Below are 18,293 nucleotides of genomic sequence, written 5' to 3'. Positions count from 1 at the left end.
ACCATCAGAGCTGACATTCCATCTTCCTCGTCCTCAGAAATCTGCTGCTAAAAGTCTTGCAATCCGTGCTCTTTGAAAACTAGTGAACGCAGGGCCAGGTGGGGCTCCAGCTTTCCCAGAACTTCCGGCTTCACGGACTGCTCTCTTTTACAATTTTGAATTCTATTGTTTGTTTTAGGATAATCTTGGCCAACAGCTGTGGTTGAATTACGTATCTTGCAGTTGAGTGGAAAACCAGCAAGTATATCTCTATTTTTTTTTTTTCATAGCTTTTCTGGAATTTGGATCTGGAATTGTGGCTTGAAAGGTGGAAAGTGCACGCACGCACACATGTGCGTGTTGGGGGTAAGGGAACGTGCCTCAGTTAATGCATGTGGGCAAAGGGCCAAAGCCACATCCTATGGAATCTGCAAAGGTTCCTGCCGTTATGGAGGCTACCCTCACAAACACAATGATTCCCAAGGGACTCCCTGCTGAAGTGGGTGGAAGTTCAGTGTTTCTTGTCCCATTGTGTTTTTGAATGCCTCCTGAGTGCTATGCTTTCTTTGGCTGATCTTGTCCCGATGGCCGTGCTCACATAGTGTACTATATAATCAAGCCTCCATTAACTCTGTCATCACTACAGGAACTAGCCTGGTAAAGCCATTACAATCTTGGATTCTCATTCCATTGATCCTCCAACCCAGCCTCCAGCTCTGTCTCCTCAGTACTGAGCTCTGCGCAAAGTTGACCATTCCTGGAGAATTTTATAGCGGAATCACTTCCTTTGTGACCATTTCCAGGCAAGCATAGGGGTAGAGGTCCACACCACTGGTGGACATGTAGAAACGAAGAGCTCATTTACTTGAAACATGATTGGGACTCCCATCTGTCCCACCTCCTTCTCCCCCTGGAGAAAAGAGGGGCAGAAGGGGAATTTAAAATTACAAATAAAAAGAAGGGATGTCAAAGAGTTCATTAAAAGAAAACTCTTCTGGAACTCAATAAATAAATGGTTTCTGCGTCACAGCCTCTTGGTTCCTACCTTCCTAATGGTTAGGCCTGTTTTGGTTCTAAGTCCTCATGAAGACCACACAGCCCACATTTCCCGAGTGGCCTCACATTTTTATTCTGTTTCACTGCCTCTCTGGGATCAGACTTCACTTTGGAATTGTATGGTTGCTGTGGCTACGGCACACGGTCAACTTTAATATGGATGTGATTTTAATAAATATATGTACTTTTAAGAAATGCACACCCCACAAGCAACACACACATGCACATAATTCATAGACAATCACTTCCTTGGGAAAAGCTCCACCATCTGCTCATCGAGGTAAAGTGTCCTTAGAAACATCGACTAAGCCAGCTGTAAAATTTCTTTCCAGAAGATTTCCAAGTGGTCGGAATAAACACAAGTTAGACAATACAAAACTCTTAACATATATTGGTCTTGGAACTGAAGCACTGTAAGGGCTAATATATAGGGAGCTATACAACACACCAAGAGCCACGAAATCCACGGTAGCAACAACAAGAAGAATAAACCATGCCATAAGATTATTAAAATCTATCCTATGATGCCCAGAGAAGTACCTGGTTAAAGCTGTTAAATATAGTATATGACAGTTGGGATCTGTTTTCAGTGCAATATATCACACTTATATCACAATACATCACATTTGGCAAGTGATGGATATAAAAATATATATTTTCTGCCTTCAAAAAGTGTAAGGCTTTTCTGATAAACTGCAGATGTAATTAGCAGTTGGATCTCCTGGGATCTGATAAAGAGTCTCAATCACACTTCCTCTGCCTCCTCAGTCCACTGAGCTCAAACCTTACCATGCACTAATAGCATCTGTGTGCGTGTATTTAGCATCAGGAGAATTAAGTCTCCTTCCATGCATTTCTTACAAATATTATTATCCACTTGAAAGCATCTTGATATTACAATTTTCTCCCTATCTTTTCCCACTGTCCCTCTCTCTCTCTCCCTCTTCCTCTCTCTCTCTCTCTCTCTCTCTCCCTCCCTCATAGCTAAGAAAATACCAGAAAGATACCAAACTTTCCCCATGGCTTATTTCAGTTTCCATTTTGAGCCATTTTTTGTAATCTCCATGTGGCAGTGTCTGAATAATTACATTAACATGGAATTAATGCAGTTTTTAGTGTTTTTCTCTATATTTTTCTTTTTTCCTGCTTCCTTCCTTCCTTCCTTCCTTCCTTCCTTCCTTCCTTCCTTCCTTCCTTCCTTCCTTCCTTCCTTCTTAGAATACACTGAAGTATTTCCTAGGTACTAGCCTTGTAGTTATTATTTTAATCAAAGCTTATTTTTGTGCCCAGCATGTGAAAAGGAAAAATGTCTCTTTGAAATTCTATTTTACAATACAGACAGGGAAATTGGCCCTTGAGGGACTTGGATTTCACTTAAATACTATACACATTTAGTATCACACAAGAGGTGGGGGTGGGGCAGCAAATAAACTTAACAATGACTTTTAGTCTGTCTTTACGAAAGAAAGCTTCTTCCCCAATGAAAAAGTCTCTTCAGCATCTGCTCCAGGAAGAAGCCTGTGGAGAAAACAGTTTACCCATGGCTTTGGAAGGAGGTGTGTTTTGTTTTGTTTTGTTTTTCTTCAGAGCGCATCCGCTGTCCTTTAAGAAGTCATTTGCAGTGATTTTCCTGTTGTTAGTTGAGCAACGAGTAAGCACTGGATGTATTTTCCAGGGATGAGCTGGTTGTTTCTGGGGTGGAAACATTGTATGTTCCTGAAAAACAGAGCAGCAGTTCAGCCTTAAGGATAAGACTTCAAGACCACTGAATCCTCTCCTGATGGCCCAACGGGATCTCTAACCCAAGAGCCAGGTAAGCTCGGCCATGCCTGGAAACACACCCATGCCTGCCCTCCTCCCCGGACGGACCCGGAAGTGCCGGAGAACAAAGCTGTTGTTCTCAAGCATGCGCGGCAGCCCACAAGACAAGCACTAACTACTTCACATCAAACCAGCAGCCAGATTTCTACAAAGGACAGGGAGGTATGAACACGGGCAGCCCTCCACATGCCACCACATGCACAGGCCTGGGGACATCTGTGTGAGGGGACCTCCCTGGTCCCCTGGGATTGGAGTGATTTGGGAAGCTCTTAGGAGAGACCCGGAGGATGAGCTGGAAGGTGAGGGGGGTGGGGGAAGGGGAAACAGGAAAGAAAGGAGAAATTCCAAGGGAAGAAAAGACAGGACTGGAAAAGAAGCAGACGTCAGGGGATGCCAACCAAAGTGCAGCTGAGGGGGCAGCCACGGAGCAACCACAAGGGCTGGCGCCAGCAGGAGGAGGGGACTGAGCACAGGGCGAGTGGGGGTGGTGTTGGGCAAGGAAGGGACACGGTGCCCACCCTACCATCAGATTGGTGAGCTGCCGCTGCTAACAAGGTTGCCATCACTGCTTGGGGGGCCCTGTGGGGCTGCTGACAACATAAACCAAAGTTACAGTGATTAGGGGACCCTCACATAGGCCAACATTAATGACCTTTGAGAGGTCATCGAATGGCAGTGGCTGGAAATCTCAGGCTGTGGGACCTCAGGAACAGAGCCCTAACTCCACCGTTGATCTGACTGATTCAATAGCAAAGAACACATTTTATTGGCCTTACATATTGTGTAATTCTGACTCTGTAGAATCATTTCGCAGTTGTAACCTGAATGTGAATGGTCAACATGTTCCAGTGCGGGGCTGGCCAAGTGCAGTGGTTGTACTAGACCCTGAAGATTTGATAATTTCACAGCAGTTGCCCTCAAGGACTTTCAGAATCAAAAGCGAAGGCCCTCCAATCTCATGAGTAATGCATCAAATCAAAGCCAAAAGCACCAAGTCCTCTGGAATTTTAACAAATGGTAGGCATTCTCAAAATTGATTTTATTGACTTTATAGGCAAAGCCTTAGTCTGGAATGATGACATATTTCTAGATTCTGCACTTGTTTGATCTGTTCAGTTTCCAGAAGCTGGCAGGAGTTCTGGTGCTTATTTTCTTGGGGTTGGGGGCATAGTGGGCAGAGGTTTCAACTTGCCAGACTAGCTGAGACCCATTGCCCAAAGTCATTAACATTATTTTTATACCTCCAAGGTAGCAATTTAACTGTGCATGTTCCTAATACATTAGCTAACTTCGGTGACTCCTATATGCATGCACTGTTTTATAAATGCCCATACGTAAAACAAGCACACTCCCCCCAAAAAAAGAAAAAGAAAAGGGAAAGAAACCCATGGCATGTGATTGTATCATAGATTTTCTAAATATATTCTTTTGCCGTACCTTAACCCATAAAGATGACTGCCTATTCTTATTTAACATGAATAGCAGTAGACTCTGAATTTGACAAGGCCAGCAATTTACAGTTCCCACTTTTGTGGTTGATACAGTTTTGACAGACAGTTCTCCACAGCTTGTCCAGATTCTTATCCTTTTTAAGTTATTATGAGTTGCCCACTGAAGGCAGTTGCTCTCTCTACAACCTGCTGGTGGTTTGGGAAAATATAAGCAAGTTCCTGCATTTAACCTGTGTCCCAAATGAGGCTATTGTAAATGCCATAAACTGGGAAAGTAGGGGGTGTGAGACTCCACATTGGGGCAAATTTGTTTGGGTCAGCCCAAACTACACTCCAAGGAGTGACCTAGAGGTCACTACGTACCTGTTTTACCAAACAGATTGTTAAATCTTCTTGATATTGGAGAACTCATAGAAAATACTGGTGTAGATGAACTGAGGGATGTTGACTGAAAAAGAGAAAGAAGACAATTACCAAGCAAATGTTAAACCAAAGCCCTGTTTTGATCTCTAGGATGATTTGTTTGCTGTTCTCTAGTGGTCACTACCTGCATCTCTCATTCCACTTGAGAAGTGAGAGCCTAGAAGAGCATAAATTTCTACTTCAAACAAATCAGGTAGGAGAGCCACCTTAAAACACCAGGCTCTCATCAGAATTAGGAAAGTAACTTTCAAATACATGTTCTTCTGTTCGGTAAGGTTTAGTATTTTCTGACATGTGAAAACAGTCAACTATATTTGAGTGCGATTGTTATTTTCCAGAATGAACTACCAAAAATCTATGCATTATTCCTCACACTGTGTTCTTTATTGTCTTAAATTTCCCCAGAAGGTTTCTTGTTTCTCACTGAATGTTGATTTTTGACCTCCAGTTGATATTATCTGTGCTACTTGACCCCTACTTAAAGATGTAGGACAGCATCTTAGTGATTGATAGTTTGGTGGCTAACTTTAATAGGCAGAATCAGGTGAGAAGCAAAACAGTGGAATAATCTATGGTGAACCAGGGTGTGGAGAGGGAAGGCTTTGCCACGGTCTCTACAAAGGAAATGCTTACCTTTGAGTGCTGAGAGGACCATCTTGACAGTGAAAACTTCTTCAGCAAGACTTCCTGCACCTGCAATTGTTTAAAGGAAGCCCTCATAAGTTCAACATGCCACAAACACTTCGGACTTTTCTGGGAGCATGAAACTGTGATTGTTCTTACCTTCTGATCCCACAGGCACCCAAAGAGTAAAATGAATAGCCCCTGAAAAAAATTGGGCGGAAGTACATTTTAATTTTATGATTTAAAATTATGATTATGATTTAATATGATTTTAATCATATTCTATTGTCCAGCAAAATAGGAAGTATTGTTAACTTGGCATTGAATTTGTACTATGCCTTTCCACATCTGTATTTATGGAATGGGTCTAGTAGATAATAATGTTAAAAAGGATGAAGTAGGGCCACACCAAGAGACCTTAAATGTTCTAATGTTATAAGGATATCCTTCTATTTCCTTATCCCTGTTTTTGAACTGGAGGTCCTATTGGTTATGCTATTAAGTACATCTCTTATGTCTCCAATAGTGCTCACATAGTTGTGATGAAGAGCTGGGGCATGGGCTGAAATAATCAGTCCCTTGTAGTCAAGCCATACTATAAACTTCATTAGACATGAGCCATATAGTTTCAGGCCATGGGCCTAGCAGAAGTTGGAATTTGGCATGAGCGTCGGGGGCAATGTCTCAATTTCACCTCCAGACCACTGCTTCCTCACCATCCACCCACTGGTTGAATCAGAATTAAGAATTCCCTTCCTTGTGCTCCAAAGACTTGCTGTCTGTACCTCTGCTAAAGTTCTTCTAACAATTGGACTTATATTATAGTTATTTATGTGCTACAGGAGAGCAAAAAGTGTGTCTTAGTTTAAAGTTTATTTATTTTGAGAGAGGCAGAGACAGCATGAGTGGGGCAAGGGCAGAGAGACAGGGAGGCAGAGAATCCCAAGCAGGCTCTGTACTGTCAGTGTAGAGCCCGACATGGGCCTCAAACTCACAAAACCGTGAGGTTACGACCTGAGCCAAAACCAAGAGTTGGACGCTTAACGGACTGAGCCACCCAGGCACCCCAAGAGTGTTTCTTTTTCATTTTAGTATAGTAGAGCAGAATGTCTACCTTACATAGGGCCTTCATTCATCCTTCTTCAGCAAATGTTTCTAGAGAACAGACTATGTGGTACATAGCATTCATTTTATTTAGCAGATGGTTATCAAGCCCCTACTCTGGGTCAAGGTCTTTTTTAGGTAGTACTAGGGATTTAGTGATAAATAAGCCAGATGCTATCCCTGGCCCCACAAAGATAGAGCTCATTTAATTCTTGTAGAAATTTAACTGGAGAGACTACTTGGCTTAATAGCGGTATTTTCAATTAGGAGATAATGGATGGCATCATGATAATGCTGGATAAATAGCAAAATCCTGTGTAGGGAAGGGACTTCCCTCTTACGTGTATTATCAGGGCTTTTCAAAGAGAGCCATGCATGCAACTAAATTATAATACCAGTGATAAGAGGTATGAGGCTCTATGGGAGCTGAGTAATGTGTCCCTTCTATGTTACTGAGTGCTTGTAATTACTGCTCTTTAGGGCTAGGGCTTTCTCTGAACTGAAATCCTTCCCCATTCCTACCCCTGTTTGTGTTTCTATCATTAATTTGTCCCACCAATATAGGAACTTCCTGAGAGCCCTGTACTGTGGAGCTTACCTGAAAGGCATTGAGGAGGGTAAATATAATATGGAACACAGCATTGCTTCCTTGGAACACAGTGGCAAGACCAAAACCCCAGGTGAGCCCCAAGAGTGGTGTGAGGACCACAATGCTCTTGCTGATCTGAAACAGACTACTCCTCTCTTGCTTGCTTGGCTTGTCTCCAATGGAAGGTCTCAGGATCTTGGAGATGACCACAACCGTGATGGTCATGTTCACCACCACGATGATCAGTGCTGGGATGACGAAGGCCAGCAGGGCCTTGGTATCCTCCCAGTTGAGCCAGCAGGCATTCTTCCTTGTGTAGACTTCTTGGGGCTGGGTGGCCCCAACTGTGATGACTGAGATGACAAGAGGGCAGCCATAGCCAAGAGAAAATGCAACAGCCTTCTGAATGGACTTGCTTGTGTCATGCAGGATGAAAACCAGGCGGTAGAAGAGCATGAGGCCCAGAGTCAGCATCCAGAAAAAGACGCTGAGGTAGAAGAAGTGGATGAAGAAGGTGGCGGCCACACAGGCTGTCTCATTGAATGGGTGATAAAGATCATGAATGGTAGTGGCCACGATGAACCAGATGTCGGCAACCAGAAGGGAGGCAGCAATGTTCACTATGCAGATGTGACGCATATAGGAAGTCCGATTCTTGGTCACTGATTTCCACACCACGGCTTCCACGATCAGACAGGCGGCTAGGCTCAAGATGGAAAAGCACAACCCAATATAGGAAATGATATTCAGGAGTATTTCCAGGAGAGAACCAGGATATGGAGAGTCGGGGGACATGAGGATGGAGAATGATGTTAGGTGGTCACAGATGCAGGAGACACTGTCCTCATCAAATTTGTTCACATAGCACCCACTACTATCCCACCCCCCTGTGTGGTTGGCGAGGTTGAAATTCCAGAAGACACATCGTGGTATCACACCTGAAGGGTTGGTGTTCTTAAAAGTCATTGAAACACTGAATGGCATGGTTATGTTGTGGCTGACAGTGGTGGTCATCACTAAGCTGTTTGCAAAATTCTTTCCTTGGACATCCTGGGCGAGGATGGTTTTGAGAGTTGGAAAAGCCACGGTGACAATAGATGAATCTTCCTGCAAACTTCCCAATTGGCAGTTTTCAATGGCCACATTGCCCCACAGGTCTGAGTCTGCGAAAACAAAGCTCTGTTTGTAGGCTTTTGGATGGCCAGGTTTTATTACCATGCTCCTCATCTGCACATTAGTTTGGTTGATGGACAGAAAAGTGTTATCTTCCGGCCGTAATGCTCGGGAAAATCGTTCTACTGAGTCCAGGAGCTGTGAGCTCTGGTTGGTCTGTTGCTGTTGTAATGCCTTCCAGGTACTCAAGATGGGCTTGCTGAGGATGGTGTTAACCGTAGAGAGAACGTGCTGTAATTGACATGGCATGAAGTCAAACCAATCCAATTCTTTCAATCATACAAGAGAGAAAAAAGAACATCTCCCTGGAAACTGGTTGCATGGGTACAGGTAAGAGGGAAGGAAAAGGGAAAAATGAGGCACCACAAGCTGTGGGGATCTGTGGCCCACCTTCTACAGCAGGGAGTTAACAGAGGATGTATCCCCAAGGCTATGATACTTTGTTAAATATTTACCAAGAATCACCCCACCCTCCCCCACACACCCACTAAGGCCAATTCAGCAGGCTGGTAGAGATTTATTAATGGTTTTATTTTACTTTAAATCTCAAGCCTGTAAAAGGTGATCGTTGACCACAAGGGCAAAGTAGTTGCCAAGCACCAAGTTGTTGGCAAAGGCATCATTTTTTTCTTGCTAAACATTTTGATTTTCTCTTCCATAAACTTGGGCTTGTCACTTTCCATTTGTGCTTTCTCTCAATATAATTTCTTTGCCCTTCTTTGCCTTGTTCTGTTCAATCCAAAACTATGAGCCCCGTAGTTCATTGAATGGTGGCACCCCCAAATAATATGTCCTGAGACCCAGACTCTGTGAATGTGACCTTCTTTGGGGAAAGGGTCTTCATAGATGTAATTGAGTTAAGGACCTTGAAAGGAATACATCCCAGATTAGCTAGGTGGGCCCCAACTCCAGTGTCAAGTATCCTTTTGAGAGACAGAAGAGAAGAAAATACATAGAGAAGAGGAGAAGGCCATCTGAAGACAAAGTCGGAGGGTGAAATGGAGCAGCTGCAAGCCAAAGAATGCTGGAACTAGATGGAGCTGTAAGAGGCAGGGATAGACTCTCTCCTGGAGACTTCGGAAAGAATATGGTCTGACAGACACCTTGATTTCAGACTTCTAGTTTTGAGATCTATGAGAGAATAAGCTCCTGTCATGGTAAGCCATCCAGTTTGTGGCAATTCCCAACAGTAGCCCCAGGACCACGTAACCTCCTTGGACCTTTGTTACCCAAGCTGCTTTCCAGATGCGCCTGGCTGAGTTGCACAGTGGGAAGCATTGGCAGATGGGAAGGAGGGAGAAGAAAGAAGCTGAAATATATTTTCTTACTACCCACCACATTCACAGCCTCGCCCCTACACACACATACTGTCCTCAACACATCTGTGGTGCTAGTTCTGTTGCTACAGCTACTGATCCCTCCTTCAAGGCTTAGTTCTCCCTCTGCTGTAGCTACGCTCTTTCCTCTCCTTTCTCCTTTGGCCCTCAGGATAGTACTGGCTTCTATTCTTTTCTTTTTGTTTCCCCGGCTTTACCTCTGTAAGTATTTTTTTCATTAAAGTCTCTTCATTTGAACTCTTCACTTGAGTCCTGGGTGAATTTCCTTTCCTCTCAGAACCTTGATTGCTTCAAAGTTCATGTTTAGTGCTAGACCATTGAAAATCCCACCTCGTACCTAGCCTGAAAACCTTTAATTAGGAAGCAGATAAGAATTCATTCTATTTTAATGAAGAAACTAAGATGGAGATTCACTAAAGAAATCTTTTAAGAGCCAAAATGAATACTAGAAACACTCCCTGTGACCCTAACAGCCATAGCTGACAAAGCATGCTACCTGACCCTAAAGCACAGAGTATTGCTCTGGAGAAGACAAAAAAGGGGCTGCAATGGGGGAGGGGGGAGTGTGTTTCTTGACTACAAGTCCCAAGGGGTGAAAAGATGAGACCCAAAGCTCCTGTAAGGCCCTAAACAAACTCACCGTCATCATTTCTGAATTCACTTGGGTTGGAACCGTTGACAGCAAATCAAGGATATTAATGATGGCTCCCAGGCTCCCAGGAAATGAGCTGACTTCGTGTTTCACCTTGCCTGTGCTAATAGAAAGATCCTTTAGGTATGTTGGGAGCTTCTTGTCCTGATAAGGGCTCTTGATCAAAGCCTAGTAAAACAAAAGCCAACACAAACAAACAAAAAACTTGCCAGTTGGTCCGGTCATCAAATCCTGCTGATCTATCCATGATGAAAATCTCTTACATCCGTGGTTCCCTTTTTTCTCCATTCCTAGAAGTATATCCTATAAGATAACTTATTTATCTCTTAATTTAATCTGTGTGCTATTCAGACTAGAATATTACATAAGACCTCACACATAGAAGGGAAGCAGTAAAATGCATGTTAATCTGATGACTAGTTTCTTTAAAAAAGGAGACTATGTGTGATTGCTAGAGAACTAGTTTAAAGTTGAGTAACTCGTCACTTAGTGGTCTGGGTGGAAGCCACTTTGCCACTCTGCTTTTTTTCATCACTTACCTTGCTGACCAATTTCAGGGGTGACTGTCCATCCCAATTTTCCAGGGACAGTTCTGCTTTATATCTGCTGTCTCAGTGTAATGGTTACCTGTGCCCTCTTTTATTTTCAAAATGTGTCCTGGTTTGGATGATAAATTATATGGTCACCCTATCTATAATGATCACACTTTTGTTTTCTAATTATCTAACTACGTGTATTATAATTATGTAGTTAATTAAACTACTTATGATTGAAGAATTCAAATTTGATCTCCTCCATAAAGAACTTTGATGAGTATTCCAACCTAGGGGAGTTTCTTCCTCTGAATGCATAAGTGTTTGTTATTTAACATACTTTACACATGTGACATTTCTACTGATGTCATCGTGTGTTTTAATTTCAATATCTCTCCAATTAAATTATAAGCTTCTTAATAATATCAAGTGTGTTCTATTCCTTCTGATATCCTATAATGCCTCCCATAGTATAAGCCATGTAAATTGGCACAGAGTAGGTATTCAATAAATATATATTGAATGTGTAAAGCGAATGGAGCATGATAGACCAACATGCCCCTTTTCCACTGAAAATGTATCTAGGTATCTAGAATTGGGACCAGGGCCCAACAAGGAGTTCAAATTATAATATTTCCATCTTTCTTGAGTCGGAAAATTGATATCACTGATGTATCCTTCATCAGGGCCCAACTCAGATGCCAAGTTTTTCCAGCAGACCTTTCCTGATTATCCTAAGCAAAATTAATGTATATATAATGACCCAACTGGATTATGATCTCTAGCAAATCAGAGACCAAATTCTGATTTGGTTTCTTTACCCTGATAGCACCTACAATAATGCTTTGCACCTAGTAGGTATTTTAATGAATTTAGTGTAAGACAAGAGAAGAGACAGTAAGATAATCAGATGAGTGAGACACAAACCAATATTACCCCTTTTCTTTAATTCTTCTTCCAAGGGTGGAGAGCGTTTGGAATCAGTTGGCTAATGGTGTCATTAATTATAACCACTAAGTATAACTCCACTAGTTGTCTCATCAATATTTATTTATTGTAATTCACAGCATTTTAGGAGTCTCTACTCTCAGCAACTTCAGTATGAAGTAACATTTATTTTGATGAAAAGAAAGGAATTTTTCCATGGCAATAACCTCTTCTAGGTAAGAGAGGCAGGCTAGTTCCATCTTCCATTACTATAGGGTTATCTCTAAAGATTGAGGAAATCTCAGACCTGTAAAAGCATAAAGCCCAAGTATATATATTTTTTGCACCAATGAACCTTATTTTTTATGTTTCTCCTCTTTCTGAAAAGATTAGAGTTACTTGCTTGATAACAAGATTATTCAAAGGAGAATGTTAAGAGAGGATAATTCTACCTGCACCTTGGAGGTAACAGAAACAAGGTACCTAGAAGTCAAGGTATACAGCTGGTCCTAGAGCAGAATACGTGTTTTGTTATCTCCATATTTGTATGTAAGAAAAATGTAAAGCATTTTTAGGTTTGCATCTTCTTTGGAAATAAACAAATAGAAGTAGCTTTGGGAGCAACACAAACCAGCCCAAGGCCCATTTGCTAAGAAATATGATAAGCTAGAAAGATCTCCCCAACAAGAGCTCTCAGAGTCAAAGATTTAAGGATCACCTTGGCCAGCTGGAGCAAATTATTTATTGGGGCAGAGATGCAGCCATTCTTCTTCACTTTCCACTGGGAGCCTACACATTTGTACGTCACGATCCCGCCAGTGGGCCCTCCAGGGCTGCTGGGAACATTTGAGAACTGGCACAGTTTCTGGATGACTTTCCCAGGCTCCCCAACACCTATTATGGGATCTTGGCACATGATGTTCTCTCCTGCATTAGAAACACAGAAATAAAAGGGACTATTTGAAAGGAGGAGGAAAGATAGTCAAAATAGGGTCAGGCCTAGGTAGACTATTGATGTTTGAATTCATTTTTCTCTTTGCTTTCAATAACCTTTTCAGAGATACCCGCTTCTTTATTTCGCACCTGACTTTTCAAAATCTCTCTCAGTGCTTTCAACACAAATCTGACTTTCATCTGCACTCGTTTTCCTAACAGAATTTATTTTCTCTATGCCTCACCCCCACCTCCAATCCCCAGGAATCTTCTTTCTGCTGCCTGTAAAATCTAAGCCATGGAAAAGTAATGAGAGCTTAATGTGTGCTCATCCAGATAAGAGATAAGTTACTAGGAATCTCTGGGAATATAGTGCCTTAATCCAAAGGATTCTCAACTCTGGCATGTTAGAATCACCTGGGGAGCTTGGACAATACCAGTGTCCAGTCTCACTCCTACTCAAGTATAGGAACCCCTTGGGCTGAGATTTAGACATTCGCAGTTTTTTAACTTTCCCTGGTAATTTCAGTGTGCAGTCAGGGTTGAGAGGCGCTGCCTTCATTCAAGTAGGTAATTAATGGTGGGAATTCCAGGTACCCATGACGTGAATATTCTAAGCAATATTTGTAAACGTTTGTTCCTTCTGGCTTCCCTTAGAGGTGACTCCATTTCACATCTACTCAAGACCAGACTTGAATGGGGAAATGACATTTGTTGAAGAATCTCCATCTCTAGGGGACCTTGATTCTCTCATGAGCAGACCCCTTTGCCACCAACTTACAAATTTAGCATTAAGTTCTCTGTCATTGTATAAAATCTTGAAATACTAAGTGGTTTCTACTAGGACAAGGAAGTGGACTCAAACCTGGTATGAGGAAAGAAGAGAAGAACAAAGATAAGTGAATAAAATGTATCAATGCCTGGGTGAAGATGGTGGCATGGTGGAAAATGAAGACATGGTCTTGGCTGCTCCCCCCACCACCAAGAAGAGGTGTGCTTAGTAGAGTTGGGGGACAGTGACTCAGACAGATGCGGAACTCTAAACTCCTACTATGATGTCCAGGTCTCCATTACCAATACATGTGAAAATCACCACAAATCACTAAATAAACTCAAACATGATTGGCGATAGAGCCACGAATCCTTTGGATATCAGAGGTGCTATTATAGAGAAGGTTCTGGGGGAGGAGATTGCTTCTTGTGGAAGCCCAGGACCGTCCTTTATTCCCTTGCCTCTCTGCTGCTCCTGAGGAGAGCTCTTGGTCATAGGCTGTTACAGAAATGGGCACAAACCATGACCTCCTACTTTGAAAATTCATGGGGGATGACGTTGACCCAATGATAACAAAGGATGGGAAAGACAGTTGCCTATTTTGTAGACTGATTCTTTTCATGTAGCCTTGCTTAATAGGGACACCCTTCCTTTGCTGAAAGTTAAAAGAGGGCTCAGCCGCACAAAGATACTGTGCACTGTACAGTGCTTAGCTTCCCAGCCTCCACTGAAATAGCGCTTCATCCACAAGGTTTTCTTGATTGTTTCCTCCCCACCATCATTAGCAGAGTTAAACCTGAAAGCCTCTTCTGACTTCCCACAGCATCTCTAGTTCAGCTCTTACTGCATTAGATGTAACAACATTTTTTTTTTTATCACATTCATCTTTCCTCCATGCCTGCGGCCAGTCAACATGGCTTAGTTCTCTTCAAATCTCCCACCCTCAGCCCAAGGCCCACCACATGAAGGTGTTTAATACATATTTATTGAATGGATAAATGAAGGAATCAATGACTAAATGAATACCTTGTTCGTGACTATAATATTTTAAAATAATTTAAATGCTCTTACCACGAACCAGGTTAAGCTTCATAGAAGGGCTCTGGACTGACTTATTCGCAGCATTGGTAAAGTGACAAAATAGGTCATGCTTTTTTGGACACCAGGAAACTGAGCTCGCCATGAAATTATATTTGTAGCACACTTGCTTTCCATTGACTTCTTTTTCTGAGATAGAATCATTGAAAGAATTAAGTCAAAGGTGAGTATTCAAAGCACACATTATTTTTCAGATAATCCAATACAGATAAATGTGTCCAAATTTTTCCAAGGAATGTGCCATATTCATTTTTGATATGGTTTTAAAAATGCCTCTAGCCTAGAAGTAAGTCAGCCCACATTTACACTGTGCTCACCTAACCTTTACCTCCACCATTCATGATTCTGAATCTGTGCCCATACAGTTTGGACAATCAGAAGGTCTTTCAGCTCCTCTCTCCTCCTTCCGCCGGTCCAAATCCCAGCACGCCTGTGCATTCATTCTGTCCTACCTTCACCACATTGGTTTAGACTCACTTCTTTATGGACCTGTCTCCTCCATTAGACCATAAAGTCTTGGAGAGAAGGTATCCGGTCTTATTTATCATTGCAGCTCCCAATGCCTAACTCAGTATTTGGCACATAGAGAGCCTTGAATGCACGCATGGCATGTTAAACATAGAATGTTGAAATGTTTACATACTTCAGTATCCAGATTGATTCTATACCATACAGCCTTCTCTAAATTCTCATCTTTATTGGGTCTTGTTTTTTGAACTTCCAGTGTTCTTTTGATCTGAATTGCTCATTTTGGAAACTTAATGTTATATCCATTGTCTTTTACGACATGAACATTTCCAGCTAGATATTGGTATATGTGCCCCACCTTCTTTTATCTTCTTTTCATCGACTACTATAGTGTTTTGCATTAGGCTTGTCCCCATGAATAATTGTTCAAAGAATGAATGAGCTTGTAAATCCTTCAAGAAGGTGTTTGTGTTTTGATATTTCGGGTCGTGGGCTCATATTTGGTTGACCTTAATCTGTAGGAATCCTGAGGTCCATGAATTAAGGGTACATTCTACCTTAGGGGATTTGAATTTTTTTGCCAGGTACCATTGGGTGCTACTAGTGGACTATTTTAAGTAAGTTACTCTTCGGTGTGGAGTTCCTGGACCCTATAATTAGTATAAATTCAAACCCCCAAATCTGAGTGGGGGCAGGACAGTTATAATTCTCAGGGGATATTTTTTGCCCACCCAGAGATGAGGCCAAACTCTTAACATTGGCAGACAAGTTCTGTTTTTCTGTTTATCCTCTTACTGAGTGAGCATCTCACCCTTTGAGGGTTCTGACATTGTGCTGGTGATGTAGGGTGCCTTAAGTTACTGCAAAGAGAGCAAGACCTTTTCCTTCAAACCCTTCAGAGCCTTAAAACCCAAGGTGCTGGGTTTCTGACTGGCAGATGCTTTCAGAGAAGGCCTAGCAGTACTAAAACATTTCTATTTATTTTTCTTTATGCTCTTGGCCTTTTGCTTTCTTGAATGCTCAACTGTGCATTTTTAAAAGGATTTTTGTGGTACTTTTATAACATGCTGATTCATAGCATGGGGGGATGAACTACCAGAATACCTAGTCTGATATATTGAGTAAGTAGAAAGCCTGTGAAAGTATCCTAACCCTGTCTTCAACAGCTCCCACTAAAACCAAAGGGCTTCACTCACTCTCATAGACCCTCAAGACTTTGCCACAAACCAACAAGCCATGGGTCACATAGCAAAACGGAAGGTAACAAAGTTTCATGGGGTCCACTCTGTTACATTCTGTCCCTAATGCAATCTTCATATCTTTTCACCTCTATTTTAAGATGAGGTGTTCGGGACTCCACATGAATGAGATATGCCTCACAACGCAGCAATTACTGTCTTACCTGCAAGAACGGATAGGGAATCCATTTGGAAAGTTACTTTGTAGTCTTCATCCTCCTCAATGCAACACTTGAAGAGATGGGAACCTTTGCATGGGATTGTAGCTTCCAAGGGATCAACCATGATGTTTGGCTCTAGAGGCAGCGGGTAAACAATCACATCTTTCGTTGCAACACTGTATGAATTCTTATATCTAAATATGCAATGATAAGTTCCTGAGTAGAAGGAAACAAAAATGAGACAGAGTGTGATCACTGCTCCAAAATAGCTTTTGCTGGGAAGGTTAAGAACGGATTAAATTTCCCTGTCAGGCGTAGGCAAGGGAACATCATACCCTCCTGGACATTGGACAAGGAAATTATTGATCACTTCTCCTCCTGGGTTCTCTATGTATTTGAAAGACCAACCAATTACCTACATAAAATTTTAAGTTAAGTGGCTTATCCAAAGTTACACAGTTATGGTTGTGGAATTACATTTCAAAGCAGGTTCATTCCCAATACCTATTCCCAAGGTTCTTGTCTTAACCCAGGGGGGAAATATGGGAATTTTGGTGTGTGCTGAGGTGGCGTGTTCTTTGAGGGGAGTTGTCAGCCCGAAGGAGCGCTGAAGTGTTGGGATGTCCCCTCCCCCCATCTCTGAGTGAGTAGCTTCCTCAGGTTTCAGGGCGCTGTGACACCACCAAAGAGTGTGGAAGGGGGAAGGTGGGGTGTTCTTGAGAGATCTGCATCTGCGGACTCTGGAGTTAGATGTACAATGTCTGACTCCTATCTAGAAAAGTCTAATGATGCGAGACTGGCTGGCTTTGTCAGACTACAGAGGGGAGGCTACGGAGGGAGTAGCCTGTGGCCAGTGCTTGGTGAGACAGAGTGGACTGGGTGCAGTACTTGGGTCGAGCTCCTGAAGAGGATCTTCTCCCAGTGGACTTCATGATAGGGCCCATCAGAGGATGAACCACCACCTGAACAGGTGCCATGGCGCCAGTGTAGTAAGATTATAACAGCACCTACAGTTCAGTCAGACCCTTTGATTTTCCTTACACTCCCCCTCTTTGCCCCCAACTCTGGGGCAGCCAGAGCAGCAACTAGCCAAAGCGAAAACAGAAGAAAGGCAGAGAACAAATCCCTTTTAATCTCTGTTGGGAGGAAGGGAAACTTAAATTCAGTATAAAATAAAAGTGTGCTCAGTGTAGACAACAATAGATTTTTTTTTAGTACCTGAGTATAGGACTGTTAAATAGGCTATAGTTATAGCTTCTTCCCAGTTATGGCTCCTCAGTAGGAAAGAGCAATTGGACAGAGTGGGTATAAGTCCAGCATGGGAGAAAAATACTCCCATTTCCTGACCATATATGACCAAGGCCAGCCAAACAATGACTAGCTATTTCTACAATGTTGCCCAGGCCTTCTATGGACAAATAAAGACGGCCTGGGACTTGGAGGACCTGGACTGATTAGCTTTATAGTTAATGAAAGGCTTCAGAGTAGAGTGGCCAAGAGGTGGCCACTGGAGCCAGACAGTCTCAGTTTCACCCTGGCTCTGCCATTTACCAGATGTATAACCTCGGGTATTTTACTTACCCTCACTGGGCCTCAGTGCCTTCATCTGTAAAATGGGGACACTAATATCACTAGCATCTAGGTTTATTGTTTTAATTGAACGAATCCACTTACATACATAGCACCGTGCCTGTCACATACTAAGGACTCATTAATCAGCTATTATTACAGTCATTCTATCAAATTCTTTTTCTCCTCCAAATATTTGCGTTTCTTTCCAACATATATAAGGTGCAGCAATAAATAAGAAATAAAAATGTTCTTTTCTTTGGAGCTAGGCATATAAATCCTTTACCTAGTTTTTTTTTTTTTTTTTTTTAATACATCATGATCGGGTGAAAAACTCCTAAAAGTCTGGTGAAACTACTTTTAAAAGCAATCCTCCTAACTTCAT

At 42.3% G+C, this 18,293-nt stretch overlaps 1 protein-coding gene across 7 annotated transcripts in view; it reads right to left on the bottom strand.

Moving 5' to 3' along the window:
- Positions 1–1,401: 1,401 nt before the first annotated feature.
- Positions 1,402–18,293, bottom strand: part of ADGRF5 (adhesion G protein-coupled receptor F5) — a 102,888-nt gene continuing 85,996 nt past the window's right edge. For 6 of the 7 annotated variants that reach the window (XM_039231142.1, XM_039231146.1, XM_039231145.1 and 3 more), the window contains 9 exons: positions 16,343–16,555; positions 14,446–14,601; positions 12,388–12,596; positions 10,198–10,377; positions 7,057–8,451; positions 5,514–5,555; positions 5,364–5,423; positions 4,671–4,755; positions 1,402–2,751 (listed from right to left, as the gene is read on the bottom strand). In XM_039231142.1, coding sequence (XP_039087073.1) covers positions 2,672–2,751; positions 4,671–4,755; positions 5,364–5,423; positions 5,514–5,555; positions 7,057–8,451; positions 10,198–10,377; positions 12,388–12,596; positions 14,446–14,601; positions 16,343–16,555 — 2,420 coding nt within the window. In that variant the 3' untranslated portion in view covers positions 1,402–2,671. Of the gene's footprint in view, positions 2,752–3,379; positions 3,447–4,670; positions 4,756–5,363; positions 5,424–5,513; positions 5,556–7,056; positions 8,452–10,197; positions 10,378–12,387; positions 12,597–14,445; positions 14,602–16,342; positions 16,556–18,293 lie in introns of all 7 variants that reach the window. The other variant, XM_039231147.1, reaches the window with a different exon arrangement.

The sequence above is a fragment of the Hyaena hyaena genome, unplaced genomic scaffold, assembly GCF_003009895.1.
Source record: "Hyaena hyaena isolate Hyena2069 unplaced genomic scaffold, ASM300989v1 scaffold_55, whole genome shotgun sequence".
In the NCBI taxonomy this organism is placed as follows: Eukaryota; Metazoa; Chordata; class Mammalia; order Carnivora; family Hyaenidae; genus Hyaena; species Hyaena hyaena.
The sequence above is the reverse complement of the archived record's forward strand: the minus strand, read 5'-3'. Positions and strand labels throughout refer to the sequence as shown.